This window comes from Grampus griseus (genome assembly GCF_964374135.1).
Source record: "Grampus griseus genome assembly, chromosome: 2".
Lineage (NCBI taxonomy): Eukaryota > Metazoa > Chordata > Mammalia > Artiodactyla > Delphinidae > Grampus > Grampus griseus.
This window is the reverse complement of record NC_139018.1, coordinates 33,572,654-33,590,011: the sequence shown is the minus strand read 5'-3', so window position 1 is coordinate 33,590,011 and position 17,358 is coordinate 33,572,654. Positions and strand designations below refer to the sequence as shown.

Genomic DNA, 17,358 nt, shown 5'->3' with positions numbered 1-17,358 from the left:
TCTGTGGCCCCAGTTTCTTTTGAGCCTTATGTTGGCATGATGGTCATGGGGATAGCCCTCATGCACGCACGGGTGTGTGCCTGTGCGTGTGTGCACACCCCCCAGAAAAGGAGAAGTGCAGCTGCTTCTGTCCTAGCCTTGACTCAGGAAGCCCAGCTCCAGATGTCAGGGAAACACAGGCTGAACTGAAGGAGCTCAGCAGCCAGGCTGAATTCACCAGTGTGGGAAATAAACCCAAAGAACCTTTGGGTTCTTGTCGAAAACTCAGGGTGCTGAGGACGCTGGGATTGCCTCACTAACTATTCAACAGTCTACGTCCCCCCGCCCCCTTCTCAGAGCCTTCAGGGGCAACAAACGTGTGTGACGCCAGCATTCCATTCCCTTCCACACATGAAAATACCCTGATTCCTATCGTGATCACTCTACTTCCCAAAGGGGTGCTTAAGATGGGGCCGGAGGAAAGCATACCGGTAAATCTTCGCACTCTGGGCGAGGTGATAATTAAAAGCATTCTCCAGACGATGTGCTCTGGATGCCAAAAGGGAGACAGCTGGGACAGCAGGAGGTCTTAGGATGCCTGGGCTCGGGCCCCAGCTCTGCCCCGACTAGGTGGGTTTCAATAGTCAAGTAACTTCTTTGTCTATGATATGGGAATAATGATTACACCAATGTTGCAAGTTTGAGGGAAGCAGTATTTATTAATGCACTTTAACTTGGATTCATCCGACGCTCTTATATACTCTGGAGTTTTCAAAGCACCTCAGGGAGTCTGTCTCCTGTCCCACTTCATTCTCTTTACTTTCTGTTCCTGTTCTCACTGAAGAAACAAAGGGAAGCTTGAACTGTGAAAACTGAGCTCTGCTTGGTGTCTAGAAGAAATGCTGGTCAAGGAGCCTGACTGAGGACCTTACTGAGGGTCTCTGCCTGCCTGGGCCCCGTCACTAGCCCTGTCCTCTTTCATGCCCCAGGCTGTCAGCTGCCCCTCCTCCACCTTCTGAATTCGGGTTTGGGGTGACCCCTTTGACAACCACTCTAACCAGATGAATTACGGCGTTTCTATAGAGCATTTACATCTCTTCTCTACCCCCTTGGGAAACAGGCCAAAGGGCATTCACCAGAATGATGTCTTCCGTGATGAAAAGGATGCAGATCTACATCACAAGATGTTAGGTGGAGATTTTCTAATACAAATGCATCCATGACATCCATTACCTGCAAAGAAGCCTACAGTTACAAGCAAAACAACAAGTGCCTAATATGTGATTTGTTTTTCAAACTTTAATATATATACACAGATGATCTGGGAGAGAGCATTTTGAAAATGCAGACTTCTGGGCATCGCCCCTCAGAGATCCTGACTCATTAGGTTTGGTATGGGGACAAGGATTCTGCATTTTTAAAACAGGTTTACCTGGTTTAGGTGATTCTGCTGCATAAACACACATGTGAAACAATGCCCTAGTTCTTTCTCCAGCCAGTCCTGTGTCCTGATTCTATATCACTGGCCCAAGTCATCTCTTAGGGTTGGCCAACCTATATTTTCACACTAATTTTTTTTTCTTTCTTTTTTTTTTTTTTGGTAGAAAAAGAGTTCAAACCTACAGAAAAGTTCCAAGGAAAGTACAATGAACTCCTACATAGACTTCCCCTAGATTGTTAACATTTTGCCACATTTGTTTGCTCTCTCATATTATTGTTGTCAATTTATTTTTTATAATATTAATTTATTATTGTTATCTTTGCTGAACCATTTGAGAGTAAGCTTAAACATCGTGACCCTTCATTTCCAAATACTTCAGCACTTATCTCCTAAGAACAAGAACTTCTCTGACATAACCACAATATAATGATCTCACCCAGGAAATTAATGTTGATATAATACCATTATCTAATATACCAGCCATATTCAAACTTTGCCAGGTATCCTAATAATGTCCTTCATGGCAATTTTTTTTTTTTCCTGATCCAAGATCCAGTCCAGGATTAGACGTCGTATTTAGTTGAAATGTCTTTCTGCATTAATGATTTTTTTTAAGCCACTGCTGTTTTCACAGAAATGTTTTTCAAGCACGTATTTCCTGATAAACAACAGCATTTCTTTTCCGCCTCTGTCTTTATTACTTGCAAAGAGCCAGTGATCCAGTGTCAGCCTGAAGCAAAAGCAGACTTACCTGGTCCGGATTCTGCATCAGTCGAGGCCTTGGGAAAGGCGCCTGTCTCCTGGGCCTGGGTTTGCCTTGGAAGCTGATTTCCCAAAGGCAAACCCTGTGACTGTGAGTGTGTCCCTCTGGTCTTTAGTCAAATGGGCTGTCACCTGGCTTATTCATTGTCCAGACTAATTCCTTGGCTATGTAAAGCTACCAAATATTACTTCACTGTAGTTTAAATTTCCCCAGGAAGAGTGACCGATAAAAGATATGCCACTTTAAAAACAAACAACATAAATAAGGTAATAACAAATAAAAACAGTTTAAAGAATATATAAATGCCAATGCCAAAAAAAAAAAAAAAAAAGCCACTTTTTACCCTTCCTAGCTTTCTCCAAAGGCAGTGCACACATCTGGGGGTGATTTTTTTTTTCCAGCAGCCAGGACTATAAACAATCTGAAATCAGGATAAGCTGGCGATATTCCTTCTGCTTCAGCCCGGAAAAAAAAGTCACCTGAAAAAAAAAAAATCAAATGGTCAAAAAATGAGATGATGACCAGATATAATACACAAGACGTACTAGAATCCAGCTCTAGTATTCTCAGATTCTACAATGAGAGTAGAAAAACAAAGCTCATACCAAGATGGCTGACTGGCATGATTTTAGGAATTCACTTATTTACAGCAAGCAGGTAAGACACATTGTTGTGGAAGAAAGCCCATTTCACATAAGCATCTTCCTGGCTTACACTGAATGAAGCCTAAATTAAAAAGAAAATGTCTCAGCTTTTCTTAAATGTTTGGGTTTTTATTTTCTTTGTTTTATTTTGCCAGCATTTACTTAAGGATAGTATGTGTTTTCTCTAGTGAGTGAAATTATTTTTAATTAAAGTGTTCTTTTCAAAGGGTCAGCAGACCTAGCTGCAAGCCACTGTTCAGGATTTTTTTTTTTCCCCCTTAAATGGAGGATAGCAGGAGGAAAGCTGTGTTATTGGAGAAAGGGTTCAGGGGCCTGGCCTCCTGGGCAATGTTGGAAGCTGAGCTGGGTCGGGGGAGATTGCTCCTTTCTATTCAGACACCCTAGTTCTGTTCTACTCAAACCTATGTTTTCCTAGCTGTCTTTAAGGACCTTCACGATTGTCACTGCCAACATAGCCAAGAAGTCCTGTGCAGTTAACCCCTAGAGAACTTTTGGTTGGTAAATGAGATGGGTTCCGGAATGATCAGTTTTTTGTAAGGTGAGCATCCTTATCCCGATTTCTGGACACTTCCTACGAGATATCTCTGTAGGGTGACCATACATCTTGGCTTGCCCAGAGTAGTCCCAATTTATCTTTGTTATCCCAATATACTTACTAAAATGTCCCTGCTTCATTTTCAAAAGCGTCCTGGTTGGATGATAACCTACATGTCCACTCTGAGACTATGGGAAACTTAAAGTATTTCCTCCCTGCACAAAAACCAGTGGAGTTGTTTGAGTCATTTGTGCTGATGCATAACCAGTCTTTATCCTAGCGATTAGCTTGACTCTATTTCTACCTTCTGCTGTGGAGGATTACTCCATCTCTAACTCTTGCATTCCAAAGGTTCTGATCACCCCACCTTTTCTTGCCTTCTTCACATTTCTCACCTTCCTCAGTAATGAGTTTTATTGAAACTTGGACCAGCCTGCATGTGCTGTGCAGGGAAAGACTGGACTGCAATCACCTCTTTCACCTGTAGCCGAGAGACATTGGGAATGAAATCCTGTTGCTTTCCCACAGTGAAGCAGCCTTGTTCTTTACTCAGGCCGAAGGCCTTCCTCCGTGGACAGATACTGTTGAGGCAGTTATTGTGTGGTTTTATGCCTCAGATCCTTTATTTGTACATCTAAAAGAAGACTAATAGCTTTAAAGTATTTTGAGAATCTCAAGGCTCAGAAGATTATAAATAACAAGAGAAATATTTTTCTCATCTAAAATGGCAGCACAGATACTGTGGTTACTTACTTAATAGATAGCGTGTGGTTGCTGGGCCATTTGCAGCTGATGAGTTTTTTCCAGTGCTCTATTTATAGAGCTAGGTCAGAAATATCACTTCCGTTGGAACTTGACCTACAGACCATTGTCAGTTTTAAAGACCCAAGGAAGTGGTGTGCATGCTCAATACAGCTGTTTCACAGGTTCAGTTAGTGAAGCACAGGCCCCCCAGGAAATTAATTTTGCTGGTGGATAGATGTCTGAGCCTGTCTCAATCACTTTTATATGATACCTTTGCTCTGTGGCCTCATGGAGCTTGTAGGTCATCTTGAATCCTTATTCTCGAATACCCTCTCCTTGGCAGTCCTCCTCCCTTTTGATTGTCAGCCTGTTCAATGTGGGTCGCTGAAATTCTGGTTTTCTGCATCAAATAGAAAAAGAGCTGATGATCTACCACCAGAAGTAACTTAGGCTAACTTGAGAAACTTGGGAAAAAGCAGACCTAAATATTTCCCTACTTCATCTTTCTATTGGGGCTAAACGAGATTCTCAGTCACTTCCTCAGTCCAAATGAATGACCCAACAACAACCAAAACGACAGTATGCTGAAGCTCAGCAGCTTCCATGGGCCTGGGTTTAAACAGGAGAAACTGAAATTAATGAATGATAATCCCTTTCTAATCCCTACTCTTTCACTCAGACTCCCATCTTTAAGCTTTGTCCTTATGAAGTTGTGTTTGCTGGGACTTGGCCACTGGCCAACACATGTTTACCCATCAAAAGGTTTTAGGAGGTAGGATTGGCTAAGAAAATCCCTAGTTTGGAGAGAAATCTGCTCTTAGGAGAAGGACCCCACGTCTGCACTCTCTTCAGGCTTAAATGGGTGCTGGGTAAGGGCACAAACATTCAAAGACAGCACGTGGAGTAGAGCATTCTCAGACTTCCTGGAAAAAGTGAGGTCCAGAATGAGGAACTAATTTCTTATCATTAAAATACCATAGATTCAAAGTTTTTAGAAAAGGCGAGAACTTTGGAGATAGTTTTGAACAACCCCTTCTGTTCGTGGATGAGGAAACTGAGGCTCAGAGAACTGAAGTAACCGGTCGTTACCGAGGCCTGCTCTGATATTCTTTGTTACATCGCTCTCTTCTCCCACCTGGTCTCATTAAAAGCCCACAGCTAAGTCAGAAATAGAGCTCCAGGGTCCTGCCTTCCATCTAGCAGCCGGCCATATGCTATCATGCATCGTATAGGACACGCTTCAGGATGTGAGGATGAGAGGTCAGAAGGAGCATCCTCTCATTACCACTCCAGTGGTAACATACCGTCCCTTTCCCCGAACTTATTTCAGTACTGAAATCATTTGTAAGTATTTTAATTCTTTTTCGTTTTTTAAAATTTCCTCTTTCTAGTCTCAATAAGTTGTCTTTCATCTAAAGGGGAAGGAGGGACTGAGTGTCCAGAATACCCAGCCCGCTTAAGCCATGAACTTCTCCTTCCCCTCTGTTCCTATTCTGGGAATCACTGCTTTGTTTACACGTTTTTTTTTTTTTTTTTTTTAACATGGAAAAGTCTAGTCTTTTAAAGTTGACCCTTTTGCTGCAGGGCACACTTTTATGTTATGTACTGGAGATTCAAGTTGACCTCCCAGAAATGCTTATTAGCACAGGAGTCATAAATTGAAATGTTTTCAGAGAAGGAGCTTCCTCACTGAAAGCTCCCCAACAGCCCCCTTCTGAACACTGACACTGGTTGGTACCAGAGGCCCATTACCTTTTTGGAAATCAAGGCTACTTAGCAACTTGATTATCCTCCTCCAGTCTGATTGCACAAGAACTACGCCCTGTGTACAGAGCAGAGAGAGAGAGCTTCTTGCCTTGTAAGAAATTTGTCTTCATAACCAGCTCCCACTCCAAAGGAGTAGGGAATTGGATCTAAAGATAGTAGTCATGAAAGATATTCCAGAATCCAAATTCTGTTGTTTTTAACCACTTCACTCCTGAGCTTTACTAACCTGCCTCATTACTAGAAGAATAAAAAAATGTGGAAGGTGATGATTAAACTTTTTTTCTCCCTAGAATTTCATCTTCTGTGTTTGATCATCATTGTTCCTGTCATTCATACATATCAAGTATCTTCATCTAAGGGTCACCAAGAACCTTTGGTTGCCTGGAGGCAAGAATTATTACTCATGTTTTACAGATGGGTAAGCAATTACAGAAAGAGAACATGCTTTGACTGACCTAAAAGGGTCTCCGAGAGAGCAGAGTATGAATACTCCCCCTGTCTTTTTTAGAGAGACCTGACTTCAGTATAAATAAATTAGATTTTCTCTCTGTGGCTTAAGCAGGCACTTCTACAAGCTCAATCCTGTGACAATGAAAAATCCCCAATATTGAAAATATTTTCAAAACCCAGTTCACTTACTTGATTTTTTTAATTTGTATTGGAATCAACCAAATTCCAGTACAATGAACTCATACTGCCTTGGCAGACATAAATGTCACAGTCATCAAAAAGGAGCGACGGAGAGAATGCCCCAATTTTTATCCCTTCTGCTTAAAATGAGCATAGAAAAGATTCACTTATCTATTTCTTGACCAATTAGGTCATTGGGCAGGAAATCACCTTTCCTGAAAAGCCAGTAAGCAGATTCCTTCTACCTTAACTTTCCCATAAACAGCATTAATGATCATTTATGCCAGCCTCACATAGGAATGCTTAAAAGTCAAAAGACATTAGGGACCACTGAGTTTTCTAGTTGAAAATAAAGTTACAGATTTATAGTAACTGACAGCTTCCCCACTTCTCTTTCTCAAGCCATCCCACCACCTATAACCACCCTTCAATTGTTTTTCCATATTCAAAGCCCTATTAAGTGAAAATATTTTTCAATCCTGCCCAGATTTTTTTAAGCCTCCAACCAGAGAGGGTCAGTTTCAGGCCATCTGATTTGCATGAATCCAGTGGCTGGGCCAGTTGAGCGAGGTTAAATAACTTGCCAAGCCAGAGCATGCATCGTCTTTCTGGAAACCCCTTGCCCTGGGTTATCACTGTATATCAGAACAAAGGAAGCCGAGTGTAGAGCCTGAGTGACACACAGAGTTCAGATGAGTTGATAAGATGCTCACAACATACTTCCATCAGTGTCTTCCCAGAGATGGGCCTCTGGGCTCTTCAGGCCCTTCCCAGCCACCCACCCCTCCCCACTCCCACCCCGGGCTGGCAGAGTAGCCAGCTATTTGACATAATGAGCCTGGAGAAGGCTAATTGGAGTAGTGGTTAAGACCCAGTCATATACATGCTACTATATATAAAATAGATAACCAACAAGGACCTGTATAGCATAGGGAACACTACTCAATATTTTGTAATCACCTATAAGGGAGAAGAATCTGAAAAAGAATACACACACACACACACACACACACACACACACACACACACATAACTGAATCACTTGCTGTACACCTGAAACTAACACAACATTGTAAACCAACTATACTGCAAAAAAAAAAGACTCAGCCTGGTTTCGAATCCTCACTCTATCATTAACCAACCATGTGACCTTGGGAGAATTACTTAATCTCTTACAGCCTTGGTCTGTCAATAGGGATGATGATATCACCTACCTCATAGGGTGGTTGTAAGGATCAGAAAAGATGTACCTAAGATATGAAGCTCAAATAAGATGTAAGCCCTCCTTATTTAAAGGGCTTACCTAGTGCCTAGCTTATAGCACTTTAAAAATATTGTTTTTCCTTATCATTGAACTTTCAAGGCCCTGCTGTTATTGCTCTGGTGGTGGCTTAATGTTTGTGAGCACTCCTGAAGATATATCTCCTCAAGCTTGCCCACTTAAGGTTTCCATTGAAAACTTCTCCCTGGTTATTTTCACTCATGGCCCTTGGTTAAGAACCCCAGCTTACCTGTCTGACAAGCAGCCAGGCATGTGGGTACTTTTTTTAATACTGTTTTCATTGGTTTGGGCACATGGAATTCTTTAAATAGCCACTCTTGGTCAATTGTGGCTCTGACCCCTATAAACATCTTCTAGGCCTGGGAAGTGCACCTACAGTCGTATCACCACAGATTTTTGTTGAGTGCTTAACTAATTAGCAGCTCCTAATTATTCACACGTAGCTCCTTCTTGGCAAACTCAGGCTCACTTCATGCTATGACTTAGTGGGCATTGAAGCAACAAGTTTCTAGAGTTTGCTTGAAAAATGTAAATCTATTAATTTTGGCTTAAGCAAGGTAGAATTAAGAATGTAAATCCGCTGCTAAAACAAATATATACCATGGTTCAAAGTTTAGTAAGAATAACTTACTGACTATTCAACCACTATTTATGAAGCATCCTCTGGGTCTCAGACTTCGTGATTCAGGCATACTACCATAAATCAGACATGGATTTGGCCCTCTTAAAATATACATTAGGGGTGGTCAGAAAAGCACGCAAGTCATATACCACAGGATTAAAAAATGGCGGTAATGTGAGAGAGTGAGCTGAGTATTATGGGCGTTTGGAGGAGGAAGGCATTATTTCTGTGATGATCAGGGAGGTGGCGTGTCAGAAGTGGTATTGAAGACTGCATGGGCATAGAGGCATTCAGGTGTGGAGGCGGCACGAGGAAGGAGTGATTAAACTGGAGCAGAGTCTTTATGAAGTGGGATGGAGGGAAGAGGTGTGGAGAGGCAGGTCGGGCACAGCTGCAAGAATGCCAGTCTTAGGAATTTAGAACTCTTTAAAGGCACTTGGGAGCCGCCAAAAGTTTCTGAGCAGGCTGATCATAGTGGCAGGGCAGCGCGCTTAGATGTGTGCTTGGGGAGATTAATCGGGCGGTAGAAGAGAGGATGCTTTCGTAGGGAGAAACTGACAGGAGCGTGGAGAGCAGCGAGAAAGGGACAGCAGCCATCCCCCCAGGGGAAAGCTAATGTGGGTCTGATCTAGGTTGGGGTGGGGTGAATGGATGTAAGTGAGACTTTACAGGGAAATCAATCCGTCTTCACAGTTTCTTGGAATTGAGAAGCACAGGAGAGGGAGACATTTTTAAATGGAACTGAGGTTTCAAGCCAGATTCACTGGAAGGCCAAAGAAGGAGGAGTACGTTTATACAGGAAGGGATGAGCTCAATTTGAAGATACTGAGTTTATGGTGCCCAAATTCATTATGTCAGGCAGGAAGATCTTGTGGTTGAAAATGGGGGACAGGTGCTGAGGTTAAGTGGGAGGTTGAGACAAAGGCTTAGAAATCATCCACCTGTGGGTGTCGTCCTTGTCAACAGTGAGGACATGCCATATGGAGCAGACATTGCAAGCTTGGTGAGAATGACTCATATGTGGCTCATCAGCATGTTTATTTATGTGTTTTTAAAATTTTTTAAAATAAGCCAACATTTTCCAATCAGAAGATTGTACTTAAAGTGTTGATTTTAAAAATTAAAAGATCAAAAGGTGTGGCTAACCGTGAACTCATATTGCCATGTGACAACAGCAGCTGGAGCTGAACAGGGGCTGTCCCCTTGAGATCATGTCTAATTCACCACAGTCTCCACTACTCCCCGTCATCTCCTAACACTTAATATTTAGACAAAAAGTAGATTAATGATTGCCTAGGGCTGCAGGGCAGGAAAGAGGGGCTGGAGGCTTATGGCTAAGGGATATGGAGTTTCTTGGGGGGTGATGAAATGTTCCAGAGTTGATTGTAGTGATGGTTGATCGACTCTGAATATAGTAAAAACCATTGAACTGTACACTTTAAATGGCTGGATTGTACAACATGTGAATTATCTCGACAAAGCTTTTGGCAAAAATGCAAGAAAAAGGAACATCAGTGGCCACTGCCGTTGCAGTGTTGGTTTTCTTAAAGCAGAAAATACTTTTCTGTTATGTGTCTCTATCAAAAAGGGGGAAATGAAAGACAGACTGAGAGGGTCATGTATTTCAAGAAAAATGGAAGAGAGTACATCTGTTTGTGGTAGTGAAGACTTTCTACGTGTTAAAATGCAGACACCTGGCCTCTTTATTGATGTACATTACCCTCCCAGCCACTGAAGGCAGGTGGGTGTTAGGGAAAAAACTGGCCATGGCCAGCTCCCCGAGGTCCACCCACGACTAAGGGGAGAGGGAGAAGAAAAGCGGAGAAGGAAAAGGAATACTCAACGTGGTTGATACAAGGAGAAGCAGAAGAAGCCAGTACATTGGATGCCGGAAGAGGGGGAAGCTTTATCAGGTCAAGGAGGGTGGGGACAGAGAAGTCAGGAGGTTAAGGGACCATCCATTGAGAGAAATGGGGCCAGAGAGAGACGCAGATGAAGATGATGACAAAGCATTCAGAACACCTAGTTCAGAAGTTAGTATTTTATCCTCAGGCACAAGGACTGTGGAAGGATTTTAGGGGAGTGGTGTGATCAGATCAGCACAGTCTAGATTATATGTTTTCAAATTAATTCGTGTGTGTTTTGAATTGTGTGCACGATGAGCCAAGGTCACCCTAAACTGTATTCTTTCCTTCGCTAAATTCTCCCTCCCTCTGAAATCCCCAGGTTCATTGAGGCCCTGGATGTTGATGCCATCCGGTTCGTTCCCATACCTGCTTGAACCAGAGAAAACATAGGGATGTCTTTTGCTATCCCATGGGTTCTCACCATCGGCACTATTTTGTCTGGGGCTGAATAATTCTTTGTGGTGTGGACTGGCCTGTGCCTCATAGGATGTTTAGCAGCATCCCTGGCCTCTACCCTCTAGACGCCACAGCACTCCCACCTAGACGTGACCCACGGAATCACCTCCAGCCTAGAACCACTGAACTCCATTCATCTGTTGCTCTATTTGATCCCAGGAGCTTAAGACCATGCAGAGCTGGGAGGCCACCCTGAAAGATGCTGACCCAGAAAAGAGGAATTCCTGTTCCACACAGAGGGGTGAATATCAGATGATGCCCTGAGCAGGCAACGAATGAGAAACTCAAGCCCTCATTTTGCTTTAGCTGATTCAGTGGACTTCAGCCTTTTGGTACTTGGTCTCCTCATTGGAAAGAGATGGCATCTTGAGGATACAAGGCAAACTACAAATGCCACTATGCCCCCTTAGGCTAAGACTCATCTCATGGCCCAGGGCCAAAGTGAGCACAGGAGTTTGGAGGAGACCTCAGGATGTGCTACATATGATAGCGGGGGCTGGCTTCTAAGTGGTGGGACTTGCGAGCCTGCCTCTAATGAGGAAGAAACAGGAGGAGTGCAGGAATGGGTTCCTCCTGGTGATGCCAAGAGAGATCAGTGAAGCTCTGGAGATGTCAGAGAGTAGCTGAAGTACAGCTTGGTGTAGACTAGAAACTCGGATAAATTTTACTTCAGATCCTCCCCCTTATAGGAAAGTCTTAGAAAGTAAAAGAATGTTTCTCTTGGGATAAGAATGTCTAATACAGATTAGATATGAAATGGTGAGATCTTCCAGATTCCTCTTCTGGGTGCGTGTACGTTCCGCACTTGGAATGGCATAGGAATTTTATATACATATGCCACCGCTTCCATATTGATAAGGAAAACTGAATTAAGACTCTTATCAAGCTGAAAAAGTCTTAACAACTCTATTAAACTAAAACTATTTCATAACTGTCTCTTATTCTATGTAGTAGGGTCATGCTTTTCTGCCATGGATGTTGAGTGGCTTGTTTTATTATTAGCAATGGCTCCAAGCTTCCTTGCAGTGCAACCTCTTACTGATATATAACTCTGTTATCTCTGAGCCCAGTGGTGGTTACTTTCATTGAGGCTGAAGGAAACCCATGCTGGCTTTTCTTTTTAGGCTCTTCCTTCTCTCCTTCATCAACTTTTGTGGTAAAGACCTGGGCTCCCGAGTACTCTCTGAGCAATGAGCAGTGACTGGACTTTTGTTTATGTGAAACACCATGACAAGATAAGGCGTCCATAATCATGGTTTTGCCCTGTTTCGTTTCAGGCATTTCTGGATCCAGCTGTGTGACAGCTGCACTAGGAAACACCTGGAGTCACAGTGTGAACACCCGGCTGATTCTCCAGTGCCTTGGTTCAGAGAGAAGACAGGTGAGTGCTTTGACAATGTTCTCTGACTGTCAAGGTCAGGGAACAAGATATACCAGCAATCTGAGTGTTCATCTTCTGAAAGCATTGGCCATGCTGTCTGTCCTGGGCCAACACTGTCAGAGGGTGGGTAAGGAAACCAGCCTCCCTGCCTACCTCAATAGCAGTTCTAATAAAGTGGGGAGACAAGTCACCCACAGGGAAAAAAATACAAAAACAGAGAGTTAGCTTGCCCCCGATGTTTGCCAATAGCTTGTAAGTGACCAAGGTCCACACCCCTAGGGATCTCAAACTCTCTACCTCTAAAGGGTGAATGAATGATCATTTCTCTTAGCTGATATTTGTTGAGGGCTAGATAATTTGTGTACAAATTAAATAATGATGCTGCCTTCTCTTGAGGTTAGTATGTTTTGAAATAATTAGGCCACACAGACCCTGCTAAGTGGATAAACTCTTCCCAGATCCTGGGTACTTTTGCATTAACTCATAAACCAGTAGTTTAAAGTACTGAACGATGCCAGAGCTTATCAAAAGGACGATGACTCTCAGAGCTGTCTCTTTATGTTGTCTATCCTAGACTCAGGTGAGAATTCCCCCCTTCCATCTGGAAAGGTTGCGTTCTACGTCTTTCTTGATCTCCCCTCCCACTCCAAAGAAAGGAACACCACAGTCTGACCCCTTTGGTCAAATGTTTCGTAATTAGGAAGTTTATTTTTCCTGATGCCTAACCTCAACTTTATCCTGCTGTGTGGACCAGGTTCCATCACGACCCCTCCTGCAAGTGGGAGGAAGAAGAAGACAGGGTGATTATTCTGAGTTGTTAGATGGGGCAGAATTCAGAAGCCAGACTTGCCCACCTTGCTAAATATTTAACAAATCCAAGTTATTAATTAAAGAGGCATGAAATATCATGCTGGTGGTCCTTTCTGGGTAAGGTGGTAGGAAGGCAGTTGTTAACATTTACCTGCATTAGGTAAACTGGCTCTTTTTCAAGGAATCAGGAATCATCAAAAACTTTGCTTTTGCAGACATAACATTCTGAGTGCCCTTGGTTACAGACCAGAGGATTCTTCTTAGTTTGCTTGGGACTGTGTAAATAACATTCCAGCTTGATGATTGAGTCAGCCATGTTCTGAGAAGATAGAGCTGCTTGTTTTCACTTAGGGGAACATTCTTGAGTTTTCAGGCCCTGGCGTGCTCATTACCTCAGTGATACATTTTCCCTGATGATTTAAGTGTCCTGGGTTCTAAATCCATCACTTCTCTTTCAGTGGAACACATTCAAAAATGTTCCTGTAAAAAAAAAAATAAAAAAAAAATTGTTCCTGTAGAACCTAATGACCTTTGGTTTGTACCTTAGGTTATAAATCATGTTAACTAAATACTTGTTTGCAGCTATCAGGGGTATCATTAAGGACTGTCAAGCACTACTACCTAAACTCTAATTTGAGGAAGCAAAATTCCTTGTGAATTCATTCATTTTCACGGATCCTTAACCCTACGCCTTGAAAACTTGTAGTTTATCTCTGTTTTTGATTTTAGATGGTACACACTGATTTGATGATTCAGTTTATTATCTATGGTACCATGGATTCCAGGTTCCCAGATCCTAGTTTTACTAATTCTAGTTAGCATTTATTAGTAAATAAAGAAGTTAGCATTTATTCGTAAATAAAAAGAGCCACATTTTTCTTTTCCTTTTGCTTTAGTAAATTAACCAGTCATTTCCATTTTGTCAGTGTCAACAAGAAGTAGCTGGGAGGACACATGCTATTATTTCGGGTACCTTTGGTGACTGGAGGATTTTGGTGGCTCTTGGTTCTTGGCTCATAAGGTCAAATGCAGACCACTAGACACAAGAAGAACAGGGAGCAAAGCATGGCTAGATCAGTGACAGTCTATCAACTCATATCCTATTAGATGGGTCAGCAGCGTTAATCTACAAAGGACAACTTGTTACTATCATTACTAATCAATCAAGAGCAGAGTTAAATGTCTTTGAATCATGATTTCAACCAATAATTAGAAATTAAAGTAAAATATGGCCAGTGTTAAAATGGCCACCCCAGGCAGAAGAACATACATTGAATTAATGTATAGAAATGTACATGCCTTTTGGGACCAGTTGTTAAATTTGTGGCTCAGCAACTAGGATAAACGTTGATATATAACAGCGGTCCCCAACCTTTTTGGCACCAGGGACCAGTTTCTTGGAACACAATCTTTCCACGGACTGGGGGTGAGGTGGAGGATGCGTCGGGTAGTGATGCGGGCGATGGGGGGCGATGGGGAGCGGCAGGTGAAGCTTTGCTCGCTCGCCCGCCACTCTCCTCCTGCTGTGCGGCCCGGTTCCTAACAGGCTGCGGACGAGTACCAGTCCGTGGCCCAGGGGTTTGGGACCCCTGATATAGAAAACACATCCCTATCTGATGACCTTATCTTGATTTAGCAGAGGGTGTACCTAATGATTCAGTGAGCCCTTCCTGTGGTCTTACTTCATGACCAAGTAGAGAAGCCATGTGAAGATAAATCTTTTCTGGGATATGTACACAGAACAAGACTTTAAAGCTACCCTTTAAGGTAATTGCACCAAATATTTCCCTTTAACACAATTTAGTAGGAGAGTTTGCCTAGATCATTCTAGGGTAGGCAGACCCATGGAACACCGGCCACTTGGGGAAGATACCAGGGTAGCTTTTTATTTTCATGCACAGGCGGAGGCCACTACACCAAAAGATCAAGGTTATGCAATAAGGATTATGTTTTATCCCCTTTCTACGACACTGAGCTCTACAACAGGGTTTTTGCATGTGAGGCTTAGTCTGAGGCCACAGGGCTGGAAGGGGGTCAGGTCAAGCTGAGCAGATCTTCGAGCCGATTAACCCAAGAGCTGAATTGTATAGTCCAAGGTAAGGAGTCCTCCCTGGGTGATTATTTTCTTTACACCCTGGAAACTTCGTAAAATTATATAACCAAGAAAGAAATCTCCTTATCAGGGCACTAACCAAGTTAATTCTCTTGTTTATTCTGCTTCGGGGTTGCAAAAAAACCCTCTTAAGAAGCTGGGAAACATTTTCTTTTGGACTAATTTAGCTTTTTATCCATTTGACTTTTATTTACTCTTTCCCTCCTCTGCTTCAATCCTGCCCCACCCTTTTTGCAGCATTTTTATTCTTACCAAAGACATATCCTTAGAGTAGAACTGAAATGGCCTCTACTAGGGATTCTGGGTTGTTTGGTTTTGTTTTGTTTTCAGTTTTTTGGTTTTGTTTTTGTTTTTAATGATCAAAAGTATGTTTTGGTCCACCACGTGCATGGCGTGGGGATGCAAAGGAGTAGAAGGCACAGTTCCTGCCTTCAAGGTTCTTCTGGTCCGGTGCGGGAGATGAACCAAAATGCAGTGTGTGAGTCAGAGAGCAAACTCACACTGAGATACTGTCACAGGCAGTGTTTGATTTGTGATCTAATAAGTGTTTAAAACAGTAACTGCATTGAAGCCAGAGGAAGGTAAACTCATCAGAGGCACATTCATCTTTTCAGGAGAAGGTGGGACTTGAGTATCACTTATTTATTTACTTATTTAAAATAAATTTATTTGTGGCTGCGTTGAGTCTTCGTTGCTGTGCACAGGTTTTCTCTAGTTGCGACGAGCGGCGGCTACTCTTTGTTGCACTGTGAGGGCCTCTCATTGCGGTGGCTTCTCTTGTTGCGGAGCACGGGCTCTAGGCGCACGGGCTTCAGTAGTTGTGGCGTGCGGACTCAGTAGTTGTGGCTCGCGGACTCTAGAGCACAGGTTCAGTAGTTGCGGCGCACGGGCTTAGCTGCTCTGCGGCATGTGGGATCTTCCTGGACCAGGGCTCGAACCCGTGTCCCCTGCATTGGCAGGCGGGTTCTTAACCACTGAGCCACCAGGGAAGCCCCGAGTATCGCTTTAAATCATAGTTTCTCAAGCCTGGCTGCACTTCCCACTCACCACAGGGGCACTTACAAAATACCAACGCCAGGGCCGCACCCCAACCAAGTAAATCCAAATCTCTGCCGGTGGGGCCAGGCGTCAGTGTTCATTTTGTTTATAAAGCTCCCCCCAGTGATTCTACTATGCAGCCAAGGCTGAAAACCTCTTGCCTTAAATAGATCACACTAGGTGAGTGAGAAAGGACAGGGAAGATGTGGGGGTGAGGATGAACGGCAGAAGAAGAGCAACAGAAGGGCAAGTCGCATGTTCAGAAGACACAGGCTGGGGTTTGCCTCCTAACAAGAGCAGAGGGTTTGTGTATGCATTCATTTGACGAACGTTTATTTAATCAGCTCTTCTCTGCCATTTACTATGTAAGATGCTAGAGATTCAAAGTATAAGTTGATGTCCTGTAGTTGTTCACTGTGTACCTGGGGAAACAGATAAACATGTGAAGAGTACATGCTGTACCAGCGTCAAGCATCCAGTGAGCGTAGAGGAGGGGATGGGTGCTACAGCAAGGGAAGGTTCTGTGGGGATGAATGAGGCAGCAGCACGCAGAGTGGATTGGCTGAGGACTCCCTTGGGCAGCTCTCACAGTAACCAGGTGCCTTGTAACCAGGGACTGGAAAAGTTAGAATGAGGGTGGCTATACTTGAAAGAATGATGAAAAAAACTTGATGAAATATTCATACTATTTCTCATCAGATCCTCATGAAGTCTGTTTGTACAAACCACATATGGGATTATATAAATTTTTAAGTGCCCTGGAAGGAGTAAAGAAGTAAATTAATCCCAACTAAGCTTCACACCCCCTTGATGAAATAAATATTATGACTCTCTTATTTCAACAAATTGGAAAGAGGTGACTTTTTCGTATAGGAGGTTTATTTAAATGGACTTTATAATAATATTTTCATCTTCTACTTAGAAGGTACCTTGAAATTACAGAACACTGGAGGGAAGAGCCTAAAGTACCCAATAAATTGTTGACAAGACCAACGCTGTTACTCAAACTCTTGATTCTTACTTGAATTCTCAGGCTTTTCTCGAAGTCCCAGGTTTTTTTTGTTTTCTTTTTTTGCGGCACGCAGGCCTCTCACTGTTGTGGTCTCTCCCGTTGCAGAGCACAGGCTCCGGATGCGCAGGCTCAGCGGCCATGGCTCATGGGCCCAGCCGCTCCGTGGCATGTGGGATCTTCCCGGACCGGGGCACGAACCCGTGTCCCCTGCAT

At 43.1% G+C, this 17,358-nt stretch overlaps 1 protein-coding gene across 2 annotated transcripts in view; it reads left to right on the top strand.

Moving 5' to 3' along the window:
• The window catches only part of RAD51B (RAD51 paralog B), a gene marked incomplete at its 3' end in the record, with an annotated part of 683,831 nt that overhangs the window by 542,881 nt on the left and 123,592 nt on the right, over positions 1 to 17,358 (top strand). For both annotated transcript variants that reach the window (XM_082649495.1, XM_082649494.1), the window contains exon 8: positions 12,069 to 12,172. In XM_082649495.1, the coding sequence (XP_082505621.1) occupies positions 12,069 to 12,172 (104 nt within the window). The remainder of the gene's footprint in view (positions 1 to 12,068; positions 12,173 to 17,358) is intronic.